This window comes from Oncorhynchus masou, unplaced genomic scaffold, assembly GCF_036934945.1.
Source record: "Oncorhynchus masou masou isolate Uvic2021 unplaced genomic scaffold, UVic_Omas_1.1 unplaced_scaffold_938, whole genome shotgun sequence".
In the NCBI taxonomy this organism is placed as follows: Eukaryota; Metazoa; Chordata; class Actinopteri; order Salmoniformes; family Salmonidae; genus Oncorhynchus; species Oncorhynchus masou.
Genome location: NW_027015869.1, coordinates 181,910 through 204,329, shown reverse-complemented (window position 1 = coordinate 204,329; position 22,420 = coordinate 181,910). Strand labels below are relative to the sequence as shown.

Below are 22,420 nucleotides of genomic sequence, written 5' to 3'. Positions count from 1 at the left end.
CCTCTAAACCTTCAAGCTGCATACTGGACCCTATTCCAACTAAACTACTGAAAGAGCTGCTTCCTGTGCTTGGCCCTCCTGTTGAACATAATAAACTGCTCTCTATCCACCGGATGTGTACCAAACTCACTAAAAGGGGCAGTAATAAAGCCTCTCTTGAAAAAGCCAATATTCCATTCCTCTCAAAAATTTTAGAAAAGGCTGTTGCGCAGCAACTCACTGCCTTCCTGAAGACAAACAATTTTTACGAAATGCTTCAGTCTGGTTTTAGACCCCATCATAGCACTGAGACAGCACTTGTGAAGGTGGTAAATGACATCTTAATGGCATCGGACCGAGGCTCTGCATCTGTCCTCGTGCTCCTAGACCTTAGTGCTGCTTTTGATACCATCGATCACTACATTCTTTTGGAGAGATTGGAAACCCAAATTGGTCTACACGGACAAGTTCTGGCCTGGTTTAGATCTTATCTGTCGGAAAGATATCAGTTTGTCTCTGTAGATGGTTTGTCCTATGACAAATCAATTGTAAATGTTGGTATTCCTCAAGGCTCCGTTTTAGGACCACTATTGTTTTCACTATATATTTCACCTCTTGGTGATGTCATTCGGAAACATAATGATAACTTTCACTGCTATGTGGACAACACACAGCTGTACATTTTGATTAAACATGGTGAAGCCCCAAAATTGCCCTCCCTGGAAGCCTGTGTTTCAGACATAAGTGGATGGTGACAAATTTACTAGTTTTAAGCTCGGACAAAACAGAGATTCTAGTTCTTGGTCCCAAGAAACAATGAAATCTTCTGTTGAATCTGACAATTAATCTTGATGGTTGTACAGTCATCTCAAATAAAACTGAAGGACCTTGGCATTACTCTGGACCCTGATCTCTCTTTTGACGAACATATCAAGACTGTTTCAAGGACAGCTTTTTTCCATCTACGTAACATTGCAAAAATCAGAAACGTTCTGTCCAAAAATGCAGAAAAATTAATCCATGCTTTAGTCACTTCTAGGTTAGACTACTGCAATGCTCTACTTTCCGGCTACCCAGATAAAGCACTAAATAAACTTCAGTTAGTGCTAAATACGGCTGCTAGAATCCTGACTCGACCAAAAAATGTGATCATATTACTCCATTGCTAGCCTCTCTACACTGGCTTCCTGTCAAAGCAAGGGCTGATTTTAAGGTTTTACTGCTAACCTACAAAGCATTACATGGGCTTGCTCCTACTCTCTCTCTGATTTGGTCCTGCCGTACATACCTACACGTACGCTATGGTCACAAGACGCAGGCCTCCTAATTGTCCCTAGAATTTCTAAGCAAACAGCTGGAGTCAGGGCTTTCTCCTATAGAGCTCCATTTTTATGGAACGGTCTGCCTACCCATGTCAGAGACGCAAACTCGGTCTCAACCTTTAAGTCTTTACTGAAGACTCATCTCTTCAGTGGGTCATATGACTGAGTGTAGTCTAGCCCAGGAGTGGGAAGGTGAACGGAAAGGCTCTGGAGCAACGAACCACCCTTGCTGTCTCTGCCTGGCCAGTTCCCCTCTTTCCACTGGGATTCTCTGCCTCTAACCCTATTACAGGGGCTGAGTCACTGGCTTACTGGGGCTCTCTCATGCCATCCCTGGAAGGGGAGTGTCACCTGAGTGGGTTGATTCACTGATGTGGTCATCCTGTCTGGGTTGGCGGCCCCCCTTGGGTTGTGCCGTGGCGGAGATCTTTGTGGGCTATACTCAGCCTTGTCTCAGGATGGTACGTTGGTGGTTGAAGATAGCCCCCACACCACTAGAGGGATATGCTTTGGAAAAGTGGGTGGGGTTATATCCTCCCTGTTTGGCCCTGTCTGGGGGTGTCCTCGGATGGGGCCACAGTGTCTCCTGACCCCTCCAGTATTTATGCTGCAGTAGTTTGTGTCAGGGGGCTAGGGTCAGTTTGTTATATATGGAGTACTTCTCCTGTCCTATTCGGTGTCCTGTGTGAATCTAAGTATGCGTTCTCTAATTCTCTCCTTTCTCTCTCTCGGAGGACCTGAGTCCTAGGACCATGCCCCAGGCCTACCTGACATGATGACTCCTTGCTGTCCCCAGTCCACCTGGCCGTGCTGCTGCTCCAGTTTCAACTGTTCTGCCTTATTATTCGACCATGCTGGTCATTTATGAACATTTGAACACCTTGGCCATGTTCTGTTATAATCTCCACCCGGCACAGCCAGAAGAGGACTGGCCACCCCACATAGCCTGGTTCTTCTCTAGGTTTCTTCCTAGGTTTTGGCCTTTCTAGGGAGTTTTTCCTAGCCACCGTGCTTCTACACCTGCATTGCTTGCTGTTTGGGGTTTTAGGCTGAGTTTCTGTACAGCACTTTGAGATATCAGCTGATGTACAAAGGGCTATATAAATACATTTGATTTGATTTTGATTATGCACCAAGTTGCACACAAGGACCAATTCAAGGATGTTAATAATTTATTGTATTTTTTTTAAATTAATTACAGCTGCATAGCTAATGTTTTTCTTTGAAGTACAAACACTTTTTCATATCAATATTGTACATACATGTAATTGTAAAAGTTTTGTATATTTTGGTTTGGTCCATCGCGGGATATCTATTTCCGTACCCTCTTATTGTTCTCTTTTGCCTGACCTTCAGCTTGCAAGGTATGTTGTCCTTGGCTCCATAATTGTTCAATATAAAACCGTGGTAATGTTACAAATCAAATCAAATCAATCAAATCAAATTTTATTTGTCACATACACATGGTTAGCAGATGTTAATGCGAGTGTAGCCAAATGCTTGTGCTTCTAGTTCCGACAATGCAGTAATAACCAACAAGTAATCTAACTAACAATTCCTAAACTACTGTCTTATACACAGTGTAAGGGGATAAAGAATATGTACATAAGGATATATGAATGAGTTATGGTACAGAGCAGCATAGGCAAGATACAGTAGATGGTAGAGTACAGTATATACATATGAGATGAGTATGTAAACAAAGTGGCATAGTTAAAGTGGCTAGTGATACATGTATTACATAAGGATGCAGTCGATGATATAGAGTACAGTATATACGTATGCATATGAGATGAATAATGTAGGGTAAGTAACATTATATAAGGTAGCATTGTTTAAAGTGGCTAGTGATATATTTACATCATTTCACATCAATTCCCATTATTAAAGTGGCTGGAGTTGAGTCAGTGTCAGTGTGTTGGCAGCAGCCACTCAATGTTAGTGGTGGCTGTTTAACAGTCTGATGGCCTTGAGATAGAAGCTGTTTTTCAGTCTCTCGGTCCCGGCTTTGATGCACCTGTACTGACCTCGCCTTCTGGATGATAGCGGGGTGAACAGGCAGTGGCTCGGGTGGTTGATGTCCTTGATGATCTTTATGGCCTTCCTGTAACATCGGGTGGTGTAGGTGTCCTGGAGGGCAGGTAGTTTGCCCCCGGTGATGCATTGTGCAGACCTCACTACCCTCTGGAGAGCCTTACGGTTGAGGGCGGAGCAGTTGCCGTACCAGGCGGTGATACAGCCCGCCAGGATGCTCTCGATTGTGCATCTGTAGAAGTTTGTGAGTGCTTTTGGCGACAAGCCGAATTTCTTCAGCCTCCTGAGGTTGAAGAGGCGCTGATGCGCCTTCTTCACGATGCTGTCTGTGTGAGTGGACCAATTCAGTTTGTCTGTGATGTGTATGCCGAGGAACTTAAAACTTGCTACTCTCTCCACTACTGTTCCATCGATGTGGATAGGGGGGTGTTCCCTCTGCTGTTTCCTGAAGTCCACAATCATCTCCTTAGTTTTGTTGACGTTGAGTGTGAGGTTATTTTCCTGACACCACACTCCGAGGGCCCTCAGCTCCTCCATTGTAGGCCGTCGCGTCGTTGTTGGTAATCAAGCCTACCACTGTTGTGTCGTCCGCAAACTTGATGATTGAGTTGGAGGCGTGCGTGGCCACGCAGTCGTGGGTGAACAGGGAGTACAAGAGAGGGCTCAGAACGCACCCTTGTGGGGCCCCAGTGTTGAGGATCAGCGGGGAGGAGATGTTGTTACCTACCCTCACCACCTGGGGGCGGCCCGTCAGGAAGTCCAGTACCCAGTTGCACAGGGCGGGGTCGAGACCCAGGGTCTCGAGCTTGATGACGAGCTTGGAGGGTACTATGGTGTTGAATGCCGAGCTGTAGTCGATGAACAGCATTCTCACATAGGTATTCCTCTTGTCCAGATGGGTTAGGGCAGTGTGCAGTGTGGTTGAGATTGCATCGTCTGTGGACCTATTTGAGCGGTAAGCAAATTGGAGTGGGTCTAGGGTGTCAGGTAGGGTGGAGGTGATATGGTCCTTGACTAGTCTCTCAAAGCACTTCATGATGACGGAAGTGAGTGCTACGGGGCGGTAGTCGTTTAGCTCAGTTAGCTTTCTTGGGAACAGGAACGATGGTGGCCCTCTTGAAGCATGTGGGAACAGCAGACTGGTATAGGTATTGATTGAATATGTCCGTAAACACACCAGCCAGCTGGTCTGCTCATGCTCTGAGGGCGCGGCTGGGGATGCCGTCTGGGCCTGCAGCCTTGCGAGGGTTAACACGTTTAAATGTTTTACTCACCTCGGCTGCAGTGAAGGAGAGACCGCATTTTTCCGTTGCAGGCAGTGTCAGTGGCACTGTATTGTCCTCAAAGCGGGCAAAAAAGTTATTTAGTCTGCCTGGGAGCAAGACATCCTGGTCCGTGACTGGGCTGGATTTCTTCCTGTAGTCCGTGATTGACTGTAGACCCTGTAGACCCTACACAATGTACTGTTACGCTACCATAAGTTTGTTACAATGTGGATAATATAAAGATTTATGTTTACACGTTTTAAAGCTCGCTAACTAGCATCTATTGTAACTTGTGAGTACTTGGGACAGTGTTTGAGTGAGTGTCCATGTTGCTTGCGTAGGTACCTGAGAGCTAGGACTGCGCCAATGGTTAACATAATGTGTGTTGTCTCTTCGTGTGCAGGGCAAATAAAAATAATTCTACTAGCAGACCTTCAGCGTCCTAATTAAAAGTACACAATGCAGAATGAACCACGCTACACCTATCTCAAATGATGATAGCGCAAACAGCTGGCCAAACCCTAACCTGGATGACGCTGGGCCAATTGTGCGCCGCCTCATGGGTCTCCCGGTCGCAGTCGGAGCCCGGTATCGAACCAGGATCTATAGTTATGCAGCTAGCACTGCGATGCCTTAGACCGCTGCGCCACTGCGGAGGCCTAATGGCGCCCTTTTCTTGAGCTCAAAACAATTCACATTTGTTGCTATCACAACAAGGAAATGAAATGGCAAACATGATAAATGATTTGTCATTTAAGCCATTTACAAATGTATCCGTGCTGTACTGGATAGTACCGTGGAACTTAAATATCAAACACACTTTGCGAATTATTTTGCAAATTGGCAGACAATATGCATACTCAATCATGAAAATACCAATTTTAGGAAATGCATACCAGTTAGGAAAAGGAATTATAAATCAATATCATGTTCGCCATTTGTCCATTTGCAATTGAGTTTTGGCAGCTAAACACTCCGCCGATGTAAAGAACTGAACTCAGACGGACTAATGACGTCATCAACATGGCCGCAACCTAATCATCTACAAAACTTCTTCCGGTATAATTTTTGGAGCAATTCATAACGACGTTTAAAAGACATCGACATGAAGAAAAAAATAACGTTATGGTTCATTTGAGCTATGTATCTTTTAAAACGGAGCAATATCAGACCTGCTAACGTTAAATATATATATATTTTAATTACCTTTACCAAGTACGAGTTGGGCATAAACTTCCGTGTCATACTCACAATGCCGGGTTTGTTTGGACCTCACGAAACTTGAATTGGTAACATTACCGCCATAACGAGACTAAACATTCGTCGTTCATAAGGGCACAAAAACATAAATCCGGCTAAAGCTGTTGTTGAACAAAAGCTAGCCAACTGACCAGATTCCTTGTAGAAAAGCCAACTCCGTAGTTAGCACGTCTCTGTCCTCCGTTTTCTCCCACGTTGAAAGGCAGGTAGGCTATGTCTCGTCAGTTTCGACTAAAGGTAATTTTCTACGGCGCTATATGTTTTATGTTGAGATGAATGTCTTGCTTGAAAACTACTAATTTGCTCGATTCTTAACTGGCTACCATCTTTAGTAGCAGAGCAGCAACTTCCGGTTTTGTTGCGTTCAGTCACAGGCCAGGGCAATCGAGTATCGACAGATCAGAGACAACACGTTTTTTGTGGGACTACCTAAAACACGTCACTTCAATACAGCAACGACTTTACCCAGCAGGTTAGGATTATTAATGTAGCAGGTTATGAAAATGCTTTACCTACCTGCTACGAAGTCACTTAAATTGAAGTGGGGTGTTTTTAGGGAGTCACGTTATTTTTATGGTTCAATTAAAGTCCATGAGTGAAGTAGATTAGAACGGATAATTTCCCCCCAAAATTGTTTTCAATTGTAAACGGGGCCTGAGTGAACTCTATCCACCATACTTTATTTTAGTAAACGTATTCTTCGGTGGAGTTTATTGATGTTTGGTTTCCAACGTTAATAGTGCATTATCACCACTCCACCTGGAGGGTGGGCCAGAGACAACCTGCCTGCCTAATTTCTCTTAAAAAATTATATAAAAAGATTGGCGATTGTAAAATGATGTTCTACTCAGTAAAACACAACTCAATTTCTGTAACCTATTCTCCCTCATACTGGATCTCAGTCTCTCTCACACCGACCACAGTGAATCAGTCTCTCTCACACCGACCACAGTGTATCAGTCTCTCTCACACTGACCACAGTGTATCTGTGTCTCTCACACTGACCACAGTGTATCAGTCTCTCTCACACTGACCACAGTGTATCAGTCTCTCTCATACCGACCACAGTGTATCAGTCTCTCTCATACCGACCACAGTGTATCAGTCTCTCTCACACCGACCACAGTGTATCAGTCTCTCTCACACCGACCACAGTGTATCAGTCTCTCTCACACAGACCACAGTGTATCAGTCTCTCTCACACCGACCACAGTGTATCAGTCTCTCTCACACCGACCACAGTGTATCAGTCTCTCTCACACCGACCACAGTGTATCAGTCTCTCTCACACCGACCACAGTGTATCAGTCTCTCTCACACTGACCACAGTGAATCAGTCTCTCTCACACCGACCACAGTGTATCAGTCTCTCTCACACTGACCACAGTGTATCAGTCTCTCTCACACTGACCACAGTGTATCAGTCTCTCTCACACCGACCACAGTGTATCAGTCTCTCTCACACTGACCACAGTGTATCAGTCTCTCTCATACCGACCACAGTGTATCAGTCTCTCTCATACCGACCACAGTGTATCAGTCTCTCTCACACCGACCACAGTGTATCAGTCTCTCTCACACCGACCACAGTGTATCAGTCTCTCTCACACTGACCACAGTGTATCAGTCTCTCTCACACTGACCACAGTGTATCAGTCTCTCTCACACTGACCACAGTGTATCAGTCTCTCTCACACTGACCACAGTGTATCAGTCTCTCTCACACTGACCACAGTGTATCAGTCTCTCTCACACTGACCACAGTGTATCAGTCTCTCTCACACTGACCACAGTGTATCTGTGTCTCTCATACCGACCACAGTGTATCAGTCTCTCTCATACTGACCACAGTGTATCTGTGTATCTCTTTCTTTTTGTCCGAAGTTATGCTGGACCTGCACAAGCGTCTGGATAGGTGTACCTAACGCCCTAAAAAAGTAGCAACTTGGACAGAAATAATGGACATTATCGAATAAATCAAGCATTTATTGTGAAACTAGGATTCCTGGGAGAACGTTCTGATGAAGATCATCAAAGGTAAGGGAATATTTATCATGTTATTTCTAGTTTCTGTTGACTCCAACGTGGCGGATAATTTTATTATTTTTCTGAGCACCATCTCAGATTATTGCATGGTTTGCTTTTTCCGTTAAGTTTTTTTTTTTTTTTATCTGACACAGCGGTTGCATTAAGTAGAGGCATATCTAGAATTACATGTGTAGAACTTGTATTTTCATCTACATTTATGATGAGTATTTCTGTTGAATCGATGTGGCTATGCAAAATTACTGGATGTTTTTGGAACAAGTGAACGTAGTGCACCAATGTAAACGGTTTTTATATAAATATGAACTTTATCAAACAAAACATACATGTATTGTGTAATATGAAGTCCGCTGAGTGTCATCTGATGAAGATCAAAGGTTAGTGATTCATTTTCTCTCTATTTGGGCTTTTTGTGACTCCTCTCTTTGGCTGGAAAAATGGTTGTGTTTTTCTGTGGCTTGGTGGTGACCTAACATAATCATTTGTGGTGCTTTCACTGTAAAGTCTATTTGAAATCGGACACTGGTGGGATTCACAACAAGATTACCTTTAAAACGGTATAAGATGCATGTATGTTAGAGGACTTTGAATTATGAGATTTTTTATTTTTTTTATTTGGCACACTGCACTTTCACTGGCTGTTGTCATATCGATCCTGTTAACGGGATTGCAGCCCTAAGAAGTTTTTAAACAAGCAACGCCTCATTTTTCACCTAATTCTCTAATTCTGAAAATGAACTACAAACTTTAGAGGGAAAACATCAGTACACAGATAACCAACTAGCTAACGAACAAACAAACTAACATTTCACAGATTGCCAGGGTCCAATAATCAACTAACGCGTTATAACTTGAGGTACAGAAAGGATTTGTATACCAGTTACTATGGCGAATTGGTTACGTTACGTTAGCTCATCTGATGTTGTAACGTTAGCTAGCTGTCTGACTTCATTCGCCAGCTAATTTTTTCACACCAACTCAATTAATTGATCAGTTAAGTTGGCTAATGTTGATCTACATTTCTCTGGCTAGCTAACGGGAATTCGATCCAGTGAGCAAGAAACTTAACAATGCTAACAAATACTTGTTCCACCACACTTTCTCCCTCACCTCAAACTTTCCAAATGCCAGTTGTTTTTCGGTTACAGCTCATGAAGTACGCTTTCATCACCTTCTCACCCCCGTGGTCAGGCTTCTCACCTACAGTACCTCTTCGTTATCATTCAGGGGACGCGCTGCTGTAACTGACAAACTGCCTTCCCTACTCTCTCGAGGTCTTTCCTACTCTCTCGAGGTCTTTCCTACTCTCTCGAGGTCTTTCCTACTCTCTCGAGGTCTTTCCTACTCTCCCGAGGTCTTTCCAGAGAGCCGATGATGCTGTAACGAGCACATTGGTTGTCTCTTCTCTCATCAGTCGCGTATTGCATTCTGTTGTTATGTGAACGATTGGCTGAGCCTTGGATACAGACAGTATTGCTCCAAACACGCATCACTCGTTCGCTTACAGCCAGCAGTGATACAAAACCCCCCCTCTTACAGCCAGCAGTGATACAAAACCCCCCCTCTTACAGCCAGCAGTGATACAAAACCCCCCCTCTTACAGCCAGCAGTGATACAAAACCCCACATCTTACAGCCAGCAGTGATACAAAACCCCACATCTTACAGCCAGCAGTGATACAAAACCCCACATCTTACAGCCAGCAGTGATACAAAACCCCACATCTTACAGCCAGCAGTGATACAAAACCCCACATCTTACAGCCAGCAGTGATACAAAACCCCACATCTTACAGCCAGCAGTGATACAAAACCCCACATCTTACAGCCAGTAGTGGTCCCCCAGCTTACAGCCAGGCCAACAGTACTGTCATCAGCTCTGCATACAGCCAGGCCAACAGTACTGTCATCAGCTCTGCATACAGCCAGGCCAACAGTACTGTCATCAGCTCTGCATACAGCCAGGCCAACAGTACTGTCATCAGCTCTGCATACAGCCAGGCCAACAGTACTGTCATCAGCTCTGCATACAGCCAGGCCAACAGTTCTGTCATCAGCTCTGCATACAGCCAGGCCAACAGTACTGTCATCAGCTCTGCATACAGCCAGGCCAACAGTACTGTCATCAGCTCTGCATACAGCCTGTGGAACACAGCCAGTTAACTGGTGATTAGAGGGGAACCTGCGGAACACAGCCAGTTAACTGGTTATTAGAGGGGAACCTGCGGAACACAGCCAGTTAACTGGTGATTAGAGGGGAACCTGCGGAACACAGCCAGTTAACTGGTTATTAGAGGGGAACCTGCGGAACACAGCCAGTTAACTGGTTATTAGAGGGGAACCTGCGGAACACAGCCAGTTAGAGGGGAACCTGTGGAACACAGCCAGTTAACTGGTTATTAGAGGGGAACCTGCGGAACACAGCCAGTTAGAGGGGAACCTGTGGAACACAGCCAGTTATATTTAAGTGTTGCATTTTGATTCAAGTGGGTCGCCAGCGCGATAAGTGTAACACAACAATTTTCTGTTCATTAGTCCCATCGACATCACGTTGAAATCAAACTAAAACAAAAAGGGCCAGACGGAATATGAGAATCATCTTTTATTTCACTGGTTAGAAGAGAATTTGCTGAAGACGGAGTCACCTACATTTTTGACACATGGAGATTCTGAAAGGCTGCTGAAACCTGGGAAGGAAAATTAAAATCAGTTGCTTTTTTGTTCGTTAACTTGTTGTTTAATTCTACGTCAGTATAGAAAGTGACTGTGCAGCAGCCCGTTCATTACACTTCCCCAACGGGAGATGAAACACTTCAGTTAACACATGATGCTGTGTGGAGCTGTGTGGTCTTACTTCAGGAAACAACCTGCTGCATTTTGTCTTGTTCTCTGAAGAATAGGTAAAGTCAATCAAATCAAATTTATCCATGAAGCCCTTCTTACATCCGCTGATGTCTCAAAGTGCTGTACAGAATCCCAGCCTAAAACCCCCAAACAGCAAGCAATGCAGGTGTAGAAGCACGGTGGATGGGGAAAAACTCCCTAGGAAGGCCGGGAACCTTGGAAGAAACCTAGAGAGGAACCAGGCTATGTGGGGTGGCCAGTCCTCTTCTGGCTGTGCCGGGTAGAGAGGAACCAGGCTATGTGGGGTGGCCAGTCCTCTTCTGGCTCTGCCGGGTGGAGATTATAACAGAACACGGCCAAGATGTTCAACTGTTCATAGATGGGTGGAGATTATAACAGAACACGGCCAAGATGTTCAACTGTTCATAGATGGCCAGCAGGGTCAAAGTGAAGAAAAAGGAATGCCAAAGTTCAAAACAGCTATTTATAATAAAGGAGCTTTTATTTAAATCGTATTAAAAGTAAAATAGTGGTGTGTATTAACATATGAATTAAATTTGAATTGAATAGAATTAAAACAAACTTTTATAAAATATTCTACATTATTTAATTGGCAATATGAGCCCATGAAATAAGATACAAATAAGCGAAAGTTCATCGCACATACATCACAGCTGTATGGTTTCTCGCTGGTGTGAACGGTCTGTGCTTTGTCAGGTTTAGTCAGGTTTGTTGACTGAGTGAAGTTCATACAATATCGAGCACAGCTTTAGTTAGGGCTTCTCTCAGGAGTGAACACGTCTGTGCTTAGTCAGGTTGGTTGACTGAGTGAATCTCTTCCCACACTGGTCACAGCCGTACGGTTTCTCTCCGGTGTGTACTCTGATGTGTATTTTCAAATCACCTGGATGAGCGAATCTCTTCCCACATCGATCACAGCTGTAAGGCTTCTCACCGGTGTGTCTGCGCATGTGTACTTTCTGGGTGTTTCGTCGAGAAAAACTCATTCCACAGACATGGCAGGGAAAAGGTTTCTCTCCCGTGTGTGTACGCATGTGTTCATTCAGGGCCTTGGCATCTTTGCAGCTCTTCCCACATTGATCACAGCTGTAAGGTTTCTCTCCTGTGTGTATACGCTTGTGAATAGTCAGGGCTCCTGAAAGAGAAAAGCTCTCCCCACACTGATCACAGCTGTAAGATTTCTCTCCTGTGTGTACACGCTTGTGTTTAGTCAGGGAATCCGAACAAGCAAAGATCTTCCCACACAGACCACACCCGTAAGGGTTCTCTCCTGTGTGTGATCGCTCGTGCTCTTTCAACTTTGCTGGTGTATAGAAGCTCTTCCCACAGTCTGAGCAGAGGTAGGGCTTCTCTCCTGTATGTGTTAGCTTGTGTGCAGCCAAGCAGTTAGGCCGAGTGAAGCCTTTCCCACATTGATCACAACTATGAGGCTTCTCTCCAGTGTGTGTTAACTTGTGTTCAGTCAAGTAATCAGTTCGAGCAAAACTCTTCCCACATTGATCACAGCTATAAGATTTCTCTCCTGTGTGTGTTCGCTTGTGTATAATCCGTTGTCCTGACGTACGGAAACTCTTCCCACATTGATCACAGCCATATGGTTTCTCTCCTGTGTGTATTCTCTGGTGTCTCTTCAGATCTCCTAAATGAGTGAAACTCTTCTCACATACATCGCACCTATAAGGTCGCTGGATCACTTTCAACCCTGGAGCCTTCCCAGATGATAAGACCCTCCCACTGAGCGAGTGACCGTTGGGGTTGTCCCCTGTGAAACAAAGACATGAAGTTAAGGTTCCTCACATGTACCAAAGTACATAACAATGACCTAGTGTTGAAGTATCTTCCCCATCCAACACAGATGAGCTGCTTTACAACACTGAATAGTTAGTTACGTTTAGCAAATTTGCCTCAATTAATAAATATTGACCAATCAATGAACTGCTACAGAAGCAGATTGTAGTCTAATACACACCATTGTTCCTACTTGATGACATCGAATCTGAATCTCCATATCCCTTCTCTTCTCCTCCTCTCGTAGTTCCACTCAGCCCCAGTGTTTTCCTGCAGTCAACCAGCCGCACAGACACCCTCTTCAAACCCAGTAGTAATGTGCCAGTGGGAGAGGCAGGACCTGGGGACTCGGGGAGAGGGGAGGCGGGTGGGAGAGGCAGGACCTGAAAACCACACAAAGGGAGCCAGTATAAATCAGGAAGGAAACACTCTCCTACTGGTCGAGTCATTTAGAAACCTCAAGTCTCAGCAGTATTTCCTTGACTCCTCTCACTTCTCTGGGCCTCCTGCTATAAAATGCATTAAGGAGACGACCTGAGGTTCCTCCTTGGACTTTCTCCTCCAAATTAATTTATAACAGGAGGTCCAGAGAATGAGAGGAATCAAGGAAATACTGCCGAGACTTTCTGGGAAAATACTCACACCCCTCTGCCTCTGCTCTGGGGTGTGGTTCTCTGGAGCTGACTCCGCCTCCAGCCCGTTGCTAAGACACCGATCCTTGTTTTCCATGTCCCATTCTTCATCGCAGTCTGTAGCATCGTCATCAGACTGGCTGGGCCTCATGGGTCCCACAGTAGATTCTTCCTGTATCCTACTGATGTCATCTTTCAGTCGGAGTAACCAAGACATTCCCTGCTCCTCCGATTTCACTGAATCTGCATTTTCCCACATTTCCTCCATGATTTTACGGCGCAACGAGCAATGGTTCTTTCCCTTAACTTGGGAGCAATCTATCCCACAACGTTCACACAGGTGTCGTAAATTGTCCTTGGTTAGACAGTGTAAACTCTGTTCGATTTCATCCAACAATGTTTGCTTCTCTCCACTCATGTTGTCCTGCTGGTGGGAACAACAACAATGCAGTCAATAGCAAGACAGCAGGAAGTCCATACACTTTAGATGGCCTGTAGAAGAAGAAGACAGCAGGAAGTCCTTACACTTTAGATGACCTGAAGAAGAAGAGAGCAGGAAGTCCATACACTTTAGATGACCTGTAGAAGAAGAAGAGAGCAGGAAGTCCATACTCTTTAGATGACCTGTAGAAGAAGAAGAGAGCAGGAAGTCCATACACTTTAGATGACCTGTAGAAAAAGAAGAGAGCAGGAAGTCCATACACTTTAGATGACCTGTAGAAGAAGACAGCAGGAAGTCCATACACTTTAGATGACCTGTAGTAGTAGAAGAGAGCAGGAAGTCCATACACTTTAGATGACCTGTAGAAGAAGACAGCAGGAAGTCCATACACTTTAGATGACCTGTAGAAGAAGACAGCAGGAAGTCCATACACTTTAGATGACCTGTAGTAGTAGAAGAGAGCAGGAAGTCCATCACCTGAAGTAGAAGAATGATACATCACAACACAGTATTAATACGCAGTATTGATAGTGTAATATGATTATTTACAACATTTATTTACCAGTGTTCTCTTCTCATCACCTAATCCAACTACCTAATGCAACTACTTCTAATCAGCGAGAAAGAATCTTTCAACAACAAAAAAAAATGCTAGACTTCCTGTAGCAGTTTGGCCCAGACGCTGCGTGTGCAGTTGAAGAACTACACTTCCTTCCCAGTTACTTACACACAGGTGTCCAGAGCACGTTAGATAGCTAATTAGCACAGGTGCCCACCAAGGTCTTCCATCTGTCTTCAGTACAACAAGCGATGTCAACATGAAGACACGGTCGCGTGGGAACCCTCAGTACAACAAGCGATGTAAACATGAAGACACGGCCGTGTGGGAACCATAACCCTACAAAACGATATGTACTCAGTTAAACGTTTAAAAAATATATATATTTCTTTGCTGATATGAAAGATACACTACTACGTTCCCAAATACGTACTGCAAGCAATGCGTGTTAATGTCGAGAGCAAACGTCAGGCCTCTTAATAAAAACCCCTCCCCCAGTCAGAAGATACTATCCTCAACAGGTCCTAATCAATAAAACGTCACAATACGGTGCTGATCGTTCCATTTGGCTGCTGGGGGGGTAAGGAGACCTCAGCTCCACTAAAACCCTTGACAACTACGTGCCGTTTTCAGGGGATTGTTAAATAAATGTTTGTAACTATTTGGTTTTAATATCATCCTCTTTTAAGCTCATAGTCAGGGTAGCCTAGTGGTTCGAGCGTTGGACTAGTAACCGGAAGGTTGCGAGTTCAAACCCCCGAGCTGACAAGGTACAAATCTGTCGTTCTGCCCCTGAACAGTTAACCCACTGTTCCTAGGCCGTCATTGAAAATAATAATTTGTTCTTAACTGACTTGTCTGGTTAAATAAAGGTAAAAAAAAAAAAAATAGTACCAAGAATATGCAGAACCTTGCTTCAGGGCCTGAGCTACTGGCAGTTAGATTTGGGGATGTCATTTTAGGCGAAAATTAAAAAAAAGGGGGAATCCTTAATTAACATTGTAGGAACCCCGATGCAGGACACTATCCTTGTCTCTAGGGCCCCCTGGTGGTTCAGCAGGACATTACACTAATGTGTGATGATGGGGAAGAGGTGGAGGGCATGTGATGCTGTAAGGGAGGTTAAATAAAGGTAAAATAAATGTAAAAAATAACTAGACATTTCTGATTATTCCACATGAGTTATACAGCAAGTAGCTGCTTTTCATGATCAGTAAACATCAATGGATCATGTATTTGATACGTGAGGGTAGCTAGATCCATTTGGCACGTAGCTACCTAGCCAAGTAAACAACATGTGTCATTTGTATTGAGATAATTGTAAATAACGTGAGGCTACCCTCAAGTATCTGAAATTACATGTACAACTGACGTTTACTGCTGTTGCCAATGTAGCAGTGTAATGTTGTTCCTCTTGATTGTTCCCCTTCCTTGATGTCCTTCCAGATTCCCTCTGTCTACCCAAGGACGCCAGAGGGCAAAAATCAGTTAACCACCTTACTGAGGAACTCAATTTAACCTTGCGCAATACCCTAGACGCAGTTGCACCCCTAAAAACTAAAAACATTTCTCATAAGAAACTAGCTCCCTGGTACACAGAAAATACCCGAGCTCTGAAACAAGCTTCCAGAAAATTGGAACGGAAATGGCGCCACACCAAACTGGAAGTCTTCCGACTAGCTTGGAAAGACAGTACCGTGCAGTACCGAAGAGCCCTTACTGCTGCTCGATCATCCTATTTTTCTAACTTAATTGAGGAAAATAAGAACAATCCGAAATTCCTTTTTGATATTGTCCCAAAGCGAACTAAAAAGCAGCATTCCCCAAGAGAGGATTACTTTCACTTTAGCAGTGATAAATTAATGAACTTCTTTGAGGAAAAGATTATGATTATTAGAAAGCAAATTACGGACTCCTCTTTAAATCTGCGTATTCCTTCAAAGCTCAGTTGTCCTGAGTCTGCCTAACTCTGCCAGGACCTAGGATCAAGAGAGACGCTCAAGTGTTTTAGTACTATATCTCTTGACACAATGATGAAAATAATCATAGCCTCTAAACCTTCAAGCTGCATACTGGACCCTATTCCGACTAAACTACTGAAAGAGCTGCTTCCTGTGCTTGGCCCTCCTGTTGAACATAATAAACTGCTCTCTATCCACAGGATAGAGAGCATCCCTAGGATAGGATAAAGTAATCCTTCTCACCCCCCCCCCCCTTAAATGATTTAGATGCACTATTGTAAAGTGGCTGTTCCACTGATGTCAGAAGGTGAATTCACCAATTTGTAAGTCGCTCTGGATAAGAGCGTCTGCTAAATGACTTAAATGTAAATGTGTACCAAACTCACTAAAAGTGGCAGTAATAAAGCCTCTCTTGAAAAAGCCAAACCTTGACCTAGAAACTATTTTAAAAAACTATCGGCCTATATCGAATCTTCCATTCCTCTCAAATTTTAGAAAAGGCTGTTGCGCAGCAACTCACTGCCTTCCTGAAGACAAACAATGTATACAAAATGCTTCAGTCTGGTTTTAGACCCCATCATAGCCTTGAGACTGCACTTGTGAAGGTGGTAAATGACATCTTAATGGCATCGGACCGAGGCTCTGCATCTGTCCTCGTGCTCCTAGACCTTAGTGCTGCTTTTGATACCGTCGATCACTACATTCTTTTGGAGAGATTGGAAACCCAAATTGGTCTACACGGACAAGTTCTGGCCTGGTTTAAGATATCAGTTTGTCAGTTTGTTTCTGTAGATGGTTTGTCCTATGACAAATCAATTGTAAATGTTGGTATTCCTCAAGGCTCCGTTTCAGGACCACTATTGTTTTCACTATATATTTCACCTCTTGGTGATGTCATTCGGAAACATAATGATAACTTTCACTGCTATGTGGACAACACACAGCTGTACATTTTGATTAAACATGGTAAAGCCCCAAAATTGCCCTCCCTGGAAGCCTGTGTTTCAGACATAAGTGGATGGTGACAAATTTACTAGTTTTAAGCTCGGACAAAACAGAGATTCTAGTTCTTGGTCCCAAGAAACAATGAAATCTTCTGTTGAATCTGACAATTAATCTTGATGGTTGTGTACAGTCATCTCAAATAAAACTGAAGGACCTTGGCATTACTCTGGACCCTGATCTCTTTTGACGAACATATCAAGACTGTTTCAAGGACAGCATTTTTCCATCTACGTAACATTGCAAAAATCAGAAACTTTCTGTCCAAAAATGCAGAAAAATTAATCCATGCTTTTGTCACTTCTAGGTTAGACTACTGCAATACTCTACTTTCCGGCTACCCAGATAAATCACAAAATAAACTTCAGTTAGTGCTAAATACGGCTGCTAGAATCCTGACTAGAACCAAAAAATGTGATCATATTACTCCAGTGCTAGCCTCTCTACACTGGCTTCCTGTCAAAGCATTGGCTGATTTAAATATTTTACTGCTAACCTACAAAGCATTACATGGGCTTGCTCATACCTCTCTCTCTGATTTGCTCCTGCCGTACATACCTACACGTACGCTATGGTCACAAGACGCAGGCCTCCTAATTGTCCCTAGAAGAATATCTAAGCAAACAGCTGGAGGCAGGGCTTTCTCCTATAGAGCTCCATTTTTATGGAACGGTCTGCTTACTCATGTCAGAGATGCAAACTTGGTCTCAACCTTTAAGTCTTTACTGAAGACTCATCTCTTCAGTGGGTCATATGACTGAGTATAGTCTGGCACAGGAATGGGAAGGTGAACGGAAAGGCTCTGGAGCAACGAACCACCCTTGCTGTCTCTGCCTGGCCAGTTCCCCTCTTTCCACTGGGATTCTCTGCCTCTAACCCTATTACAGGGGCTGAGTCACTGGCTTACTGGGGCTCTCTCATGCCATCCCTGGAAGGGGTGTGTCACCTGAGTGGGTTGATTCACTGATGTGGTCATCCTGTCTGGGTTGGCGCCCCCCTTGGGTTGTGCCGTGGCGGAGATCTTTGTGGGCAATACTCAGCCTTGTCTCAGGATGGTAAGTTGGTGGTTGAAGATAGCCCCCACACCACTAGAGGGATATGCTTTGGTAAAGTGGATGGGGTTATATCCTCCCTGTTTGGCCCTGTCTGGGGGTGTCCTCGGATGGGGCCTCAGTGTCTCCTGACCCCTCCTGTCTCAGCCTCCAGTATTTATGCTGCAGTAGTTTGTGTCGGGGGGCTAGGGTCAGTTTGTTATATATGGAGTACTTCTCTTGTCCTATTCGGTGTCCTGTGTGAATCTAAGTGTGCGTTCTCTAATTCTCTCCTTTCTCTCTCTCGGAGGACCTGAGCCCTAGGACCATGCCCCAGGACTACCTGACATGATTACTCCTTGCTGTCCCCAGTCCACCTGGCCGTGCTGCTGCTCCAGTTTCAACTGTTCTGCCTTATTATTCGACCATGCTGGTCATTTATGAACATTTGAACATCTTGGCCATGTTCTGTTATAATCTCCACCCGGCACAGCCAGAAGAGGACTGGCCACTCCACATAGCCTGGTTCCTCTCTAGGTTTCTTCCTAGGTTTTGGCCTTTCTAGGGAGTTTTTCCTAGCCACCGTGCTTCAACACCTGCATTGCTTGCTGTTTGGGGGTTTAGGCTGAGTTTCTGTACAGCACTTTGAGATATCAGCTGATGTATGAAGGGCTATATAAATACATTTGATTTGATTATGCACCAAGTTGCACACAAGGACCAATTCAAATAGGCCAGGTCAAGGATGTTAATAATTTATTGTATTTTTTTTTAAATTAATTACAGCTGCATAGCTAATGTTTTTCTTTGATGTACAAACACTTTTTCATATCAATATTGTACATACATGTAATTGTAAAAGTTTTGTATATTTTGGTTTGGTCCATCGCGGGATATCTATTTCCGTACCCTCTTATTGTTCTCTTTTGCCTGACCTTCAGCTAGCAAGGTATGTTGTCCTTGGCTCCATAATTGTTCAATATAAAACCGTGGTAATGTTACACCATGTACTGTTACGCTACCATACGTTTGTTACAATGTGGATAATATAAAGATTTATGTTTACACGTTTAAAAGCTCGCTAATTAGCATCTATTGTAACTTGTGAGTACTTGGGAAAGTGTGAGTGAGTGTCCATGTTGCTTGCGCAGGTACCTGAGAGCTAGGACTGCGCCAATGGTTAACATAATGTGTGTTGTCTCTTCGTGTGCAGGGCAAATAAAAATAATTCTACTAGCAGACCTTCAATTGTGGCAGCGTCCTAATTAAAAGTACACAATGCAGAATGAACCACGCTACACCTATCTCAAATGATGATAGCGCAAACAGCTGGCCAAACCCTAACCTGGATGACGCTGGGCCAATTGTGCGCCGCCTCATGGGTCTCCCGGTCGCAGTCGGAGCCCGGTATCGAACCAGGATCTATAGTGATGCAGCTCGCACTGCGATGCCTTAGACAGCTGCGCCAATCCGGAGGCCTAATGGCGCTCTTTTCTTGAGCTCAAAACAATTCACGTGTTGCTATCAAAACAAGGAAATGAAATGGCAAACATGATAAATGATTTGTCATTTAAGCCATTTACAAATGTATCCGTGCTGTACTGGATAGTACCGCGGAACTTAAATATCAAACACACTTTGCGAATTATTTTGCAAATTGGCAGACAATATGCATACTCAATCATGAAAATACCAATTTTAGGAAATGCATACCAGTTAGGAAAAGGAATTATAAATCAATATCATGTTCGCCATTTGTCCATTTGCAATTGAGTTTTGGCAGCTAAACACTCCGCCGATGTAAAGAACTGAACTCAGACGGACTAATGACGTCATCAATATGGCCGCAACCTAATCACCTACAAAACTTCATCCGGTATAATTTTTGGAGCAATTCATAACGACGTTTAAAAGACATCGACATGAAGAAAAAAATAACGTTATGGTTCATTTGAGCTATGTATCTTTTAAAACGGAGCAATATCAGACCTGCTAACGTTAAATATATATATCTTTTAATTACCTTTACCAAGTACGAGTTGGGCATAAACTTCCGTGTCATACTCACAATGCCGGGTTTGTTTGGACCTCACGAAACTTGAATTGGTAACATTACCGCCATAACGAGACTAAACATTCGTCGTTCATAAGGGCACAAAAACATAAATCCGGCTAAAGCTGTTGTTGAACAAAAGCTAGCCAACTGACCAGATTCCTTGTAGAAAAGCCAACTCCGTAGTTAGCACGTCTCTGTCCTCCGTTTTCTCCCACGTTGAAAGGCAGGTAGGCTATGTCTCGTCAGTTTCGACTAAAGGTCATTTTCTACGGCGCTGTATGTTTTATATTGAGATGAATGTCTTGCTTGAAAGCTACTAATTTGCTCGATTCTTAACTGGCTACCATCTTTAGTAGCAGAGCAGCAACTTCCGGTTTTGTTGCGTTCAGTCACAGGCCAGGGCAATCGAGTATCGACAGATCAGAGACAACACGTTTTTTTGTGGGACTACCTAAAACACGCCACTTCAATACAGCTACGACTTTACCCAGCAGGTTAGGATTATTAATGTAGCAGGTTATGAAAATGCTTTACCTACCTGCTACGAAATCACTTAAATTGAAGTGGGGTGTTTTTAGGGAGTCACGTTATTTTTATGGTTCAATTAAAGTCCATGAGTGAAGTAGATTAGAACGGATAATTTCCCCCCCAAATTGTTTTCAATTGTAAACGGAGCCTGAGTGAACTCTATCCACCATACTTTATTTTAGTAAACGTATTCTTCGGTGGAGTTTATTGATGTTTGGTTTCCAACGTTAATAGTGCATTATCACCACTCCACCTGGAGGGTGGGCCAGAGACAACCTGCCTGCCTAATTTCTCTTAAAAAAATGATATAAAAAGATTGGCGATTGTAAAATGATGTTCTACTCAGTAAAACACTCAACTCAATTTCTGTAACCTATTCTCCCTCATACTGGATCTCAGTCTCTCTCACACTGACCACAGTGTATCAGTCTCTCTCACACCGACCACAGTGTATCAGTCTCTCTCACACCGACCACAGTGTATCAGTCTCTCTCACACCGACCACAGTGTATCAGTCTCTCTCACACCGACCACAGTGTATCAGTCTCTCTCACACCGACCACAGTGTATCAGTCTCTCTCACACCGACCACAGTGTATCAGTCTCTCTCACACCGACCACAGTGTATCAGTCTCTCTCACACCGACCACAGTGTATCAGTCTCTCTCACACCGACCACAGTGTATCAGTCTCTCTCACACCGACCACAGTGTATCAGTCTCTCTCACACCGACCACAGTGTATCAGTCTCTCTCACACCGACCACAGTGTATCAGTCTCTCTCACACCGACCACAGTGTATCAGTCTCTCTCACACCGACCACAGTGTATCAGTCTCTCTCACACCGACCACAGTGTATCAGTCTCTCTCACACCGACCACAGTGTATCAGTCTCTCTCACACCGACCACAGTGTATCAGTCTCTCTCACACCGACCACAGTGTATCAGTCTCTCTCACACCGACCACAGTGTATCAGTCTCACACCGACCACAGTGTATCCGTCTCTCTCACACCGACCACAGTGTATCCGTCTCTCTCACACCGACCACAGTGTATCAGTCTCTCTCACACCGACCACAGTGTATCAGTCTCTCTCACACCGACCACAGTGTATCCGTCTCTCTCACACCGACCACAGTGTATCAGTCTCTCTCACACCGACCACAGTGTATCAGTCTCTCTCACACCGACCACAGTGTATCAGTCTCTCTCACACCGACCACAGTGTATCAGTCTCTCTCACACCGACCACAGTGTATCAGTCTCTCTCACACCGACCACAGTGTATCAGTCTCTCTCACACCGACCACAGTGTATCAGTCTCTCTCACACCGACCACAGTGTATCAGTCTCTCTCACACCGACCACAGTGTATCAGTCTCTCTCACACCGACCACAGTGTATCAGTCTCTCTCACACCGACCACAGTGTATCAGTCTCTCTCACACCGACCACAGTGTATCAGTCTCTCTCACACCGACCACAGTGTATCAGTCTCTCTCACACCGACCACAGTGTATCAGTCTCTCTCACACCGACCACAGTGTATCAGTCTCTCTCACACCGACCACAGTGTATCAGTCTCTCTCACACCGACCACAGTGTATCAGTCTCTCTCACACCGACCACAGTGTATCAGTCTCTCTCA

General features: G+C 44.2%; 1 protein-coding gene across 1 annotated transcript in view; it reads right to left on the bottom strand.

The window, feature by feature from the left end:
- Window positions 1-22,420, bottom strand: part of LOC135538299 (uncharacterized) — a 43,622-nt gene that overhangs the window by 5,506 nt on the left and 15,696 nt on the right. The window contains exons 6-10 of the mRNA XM_064964205.1: window positions 20,394-20,479; window positions 13,201-13,617; window positions 12,740-12,941; window positions 11,543-12,532; window positions 5,992-6,077 (exon numbers count right to left, since the gene is read on the bottom strand). Of these exons, the coding sequence (XP_064820277.1) occupies window positions 5,992-6,077; window positions 11,543-12,532; window positions 12,740-12,941; window positions 13,201-13,617; window positions 20,394-20,479 (1,781 nt within the window). The remainder of the gene's footprint in view (window positions 1-5,991; window positions 6,078-11,542; window positions 12,533-12,739; window positions 12,942-13,200; window positions 13,618-20,393; window positions 20,480-22,420) is intronic.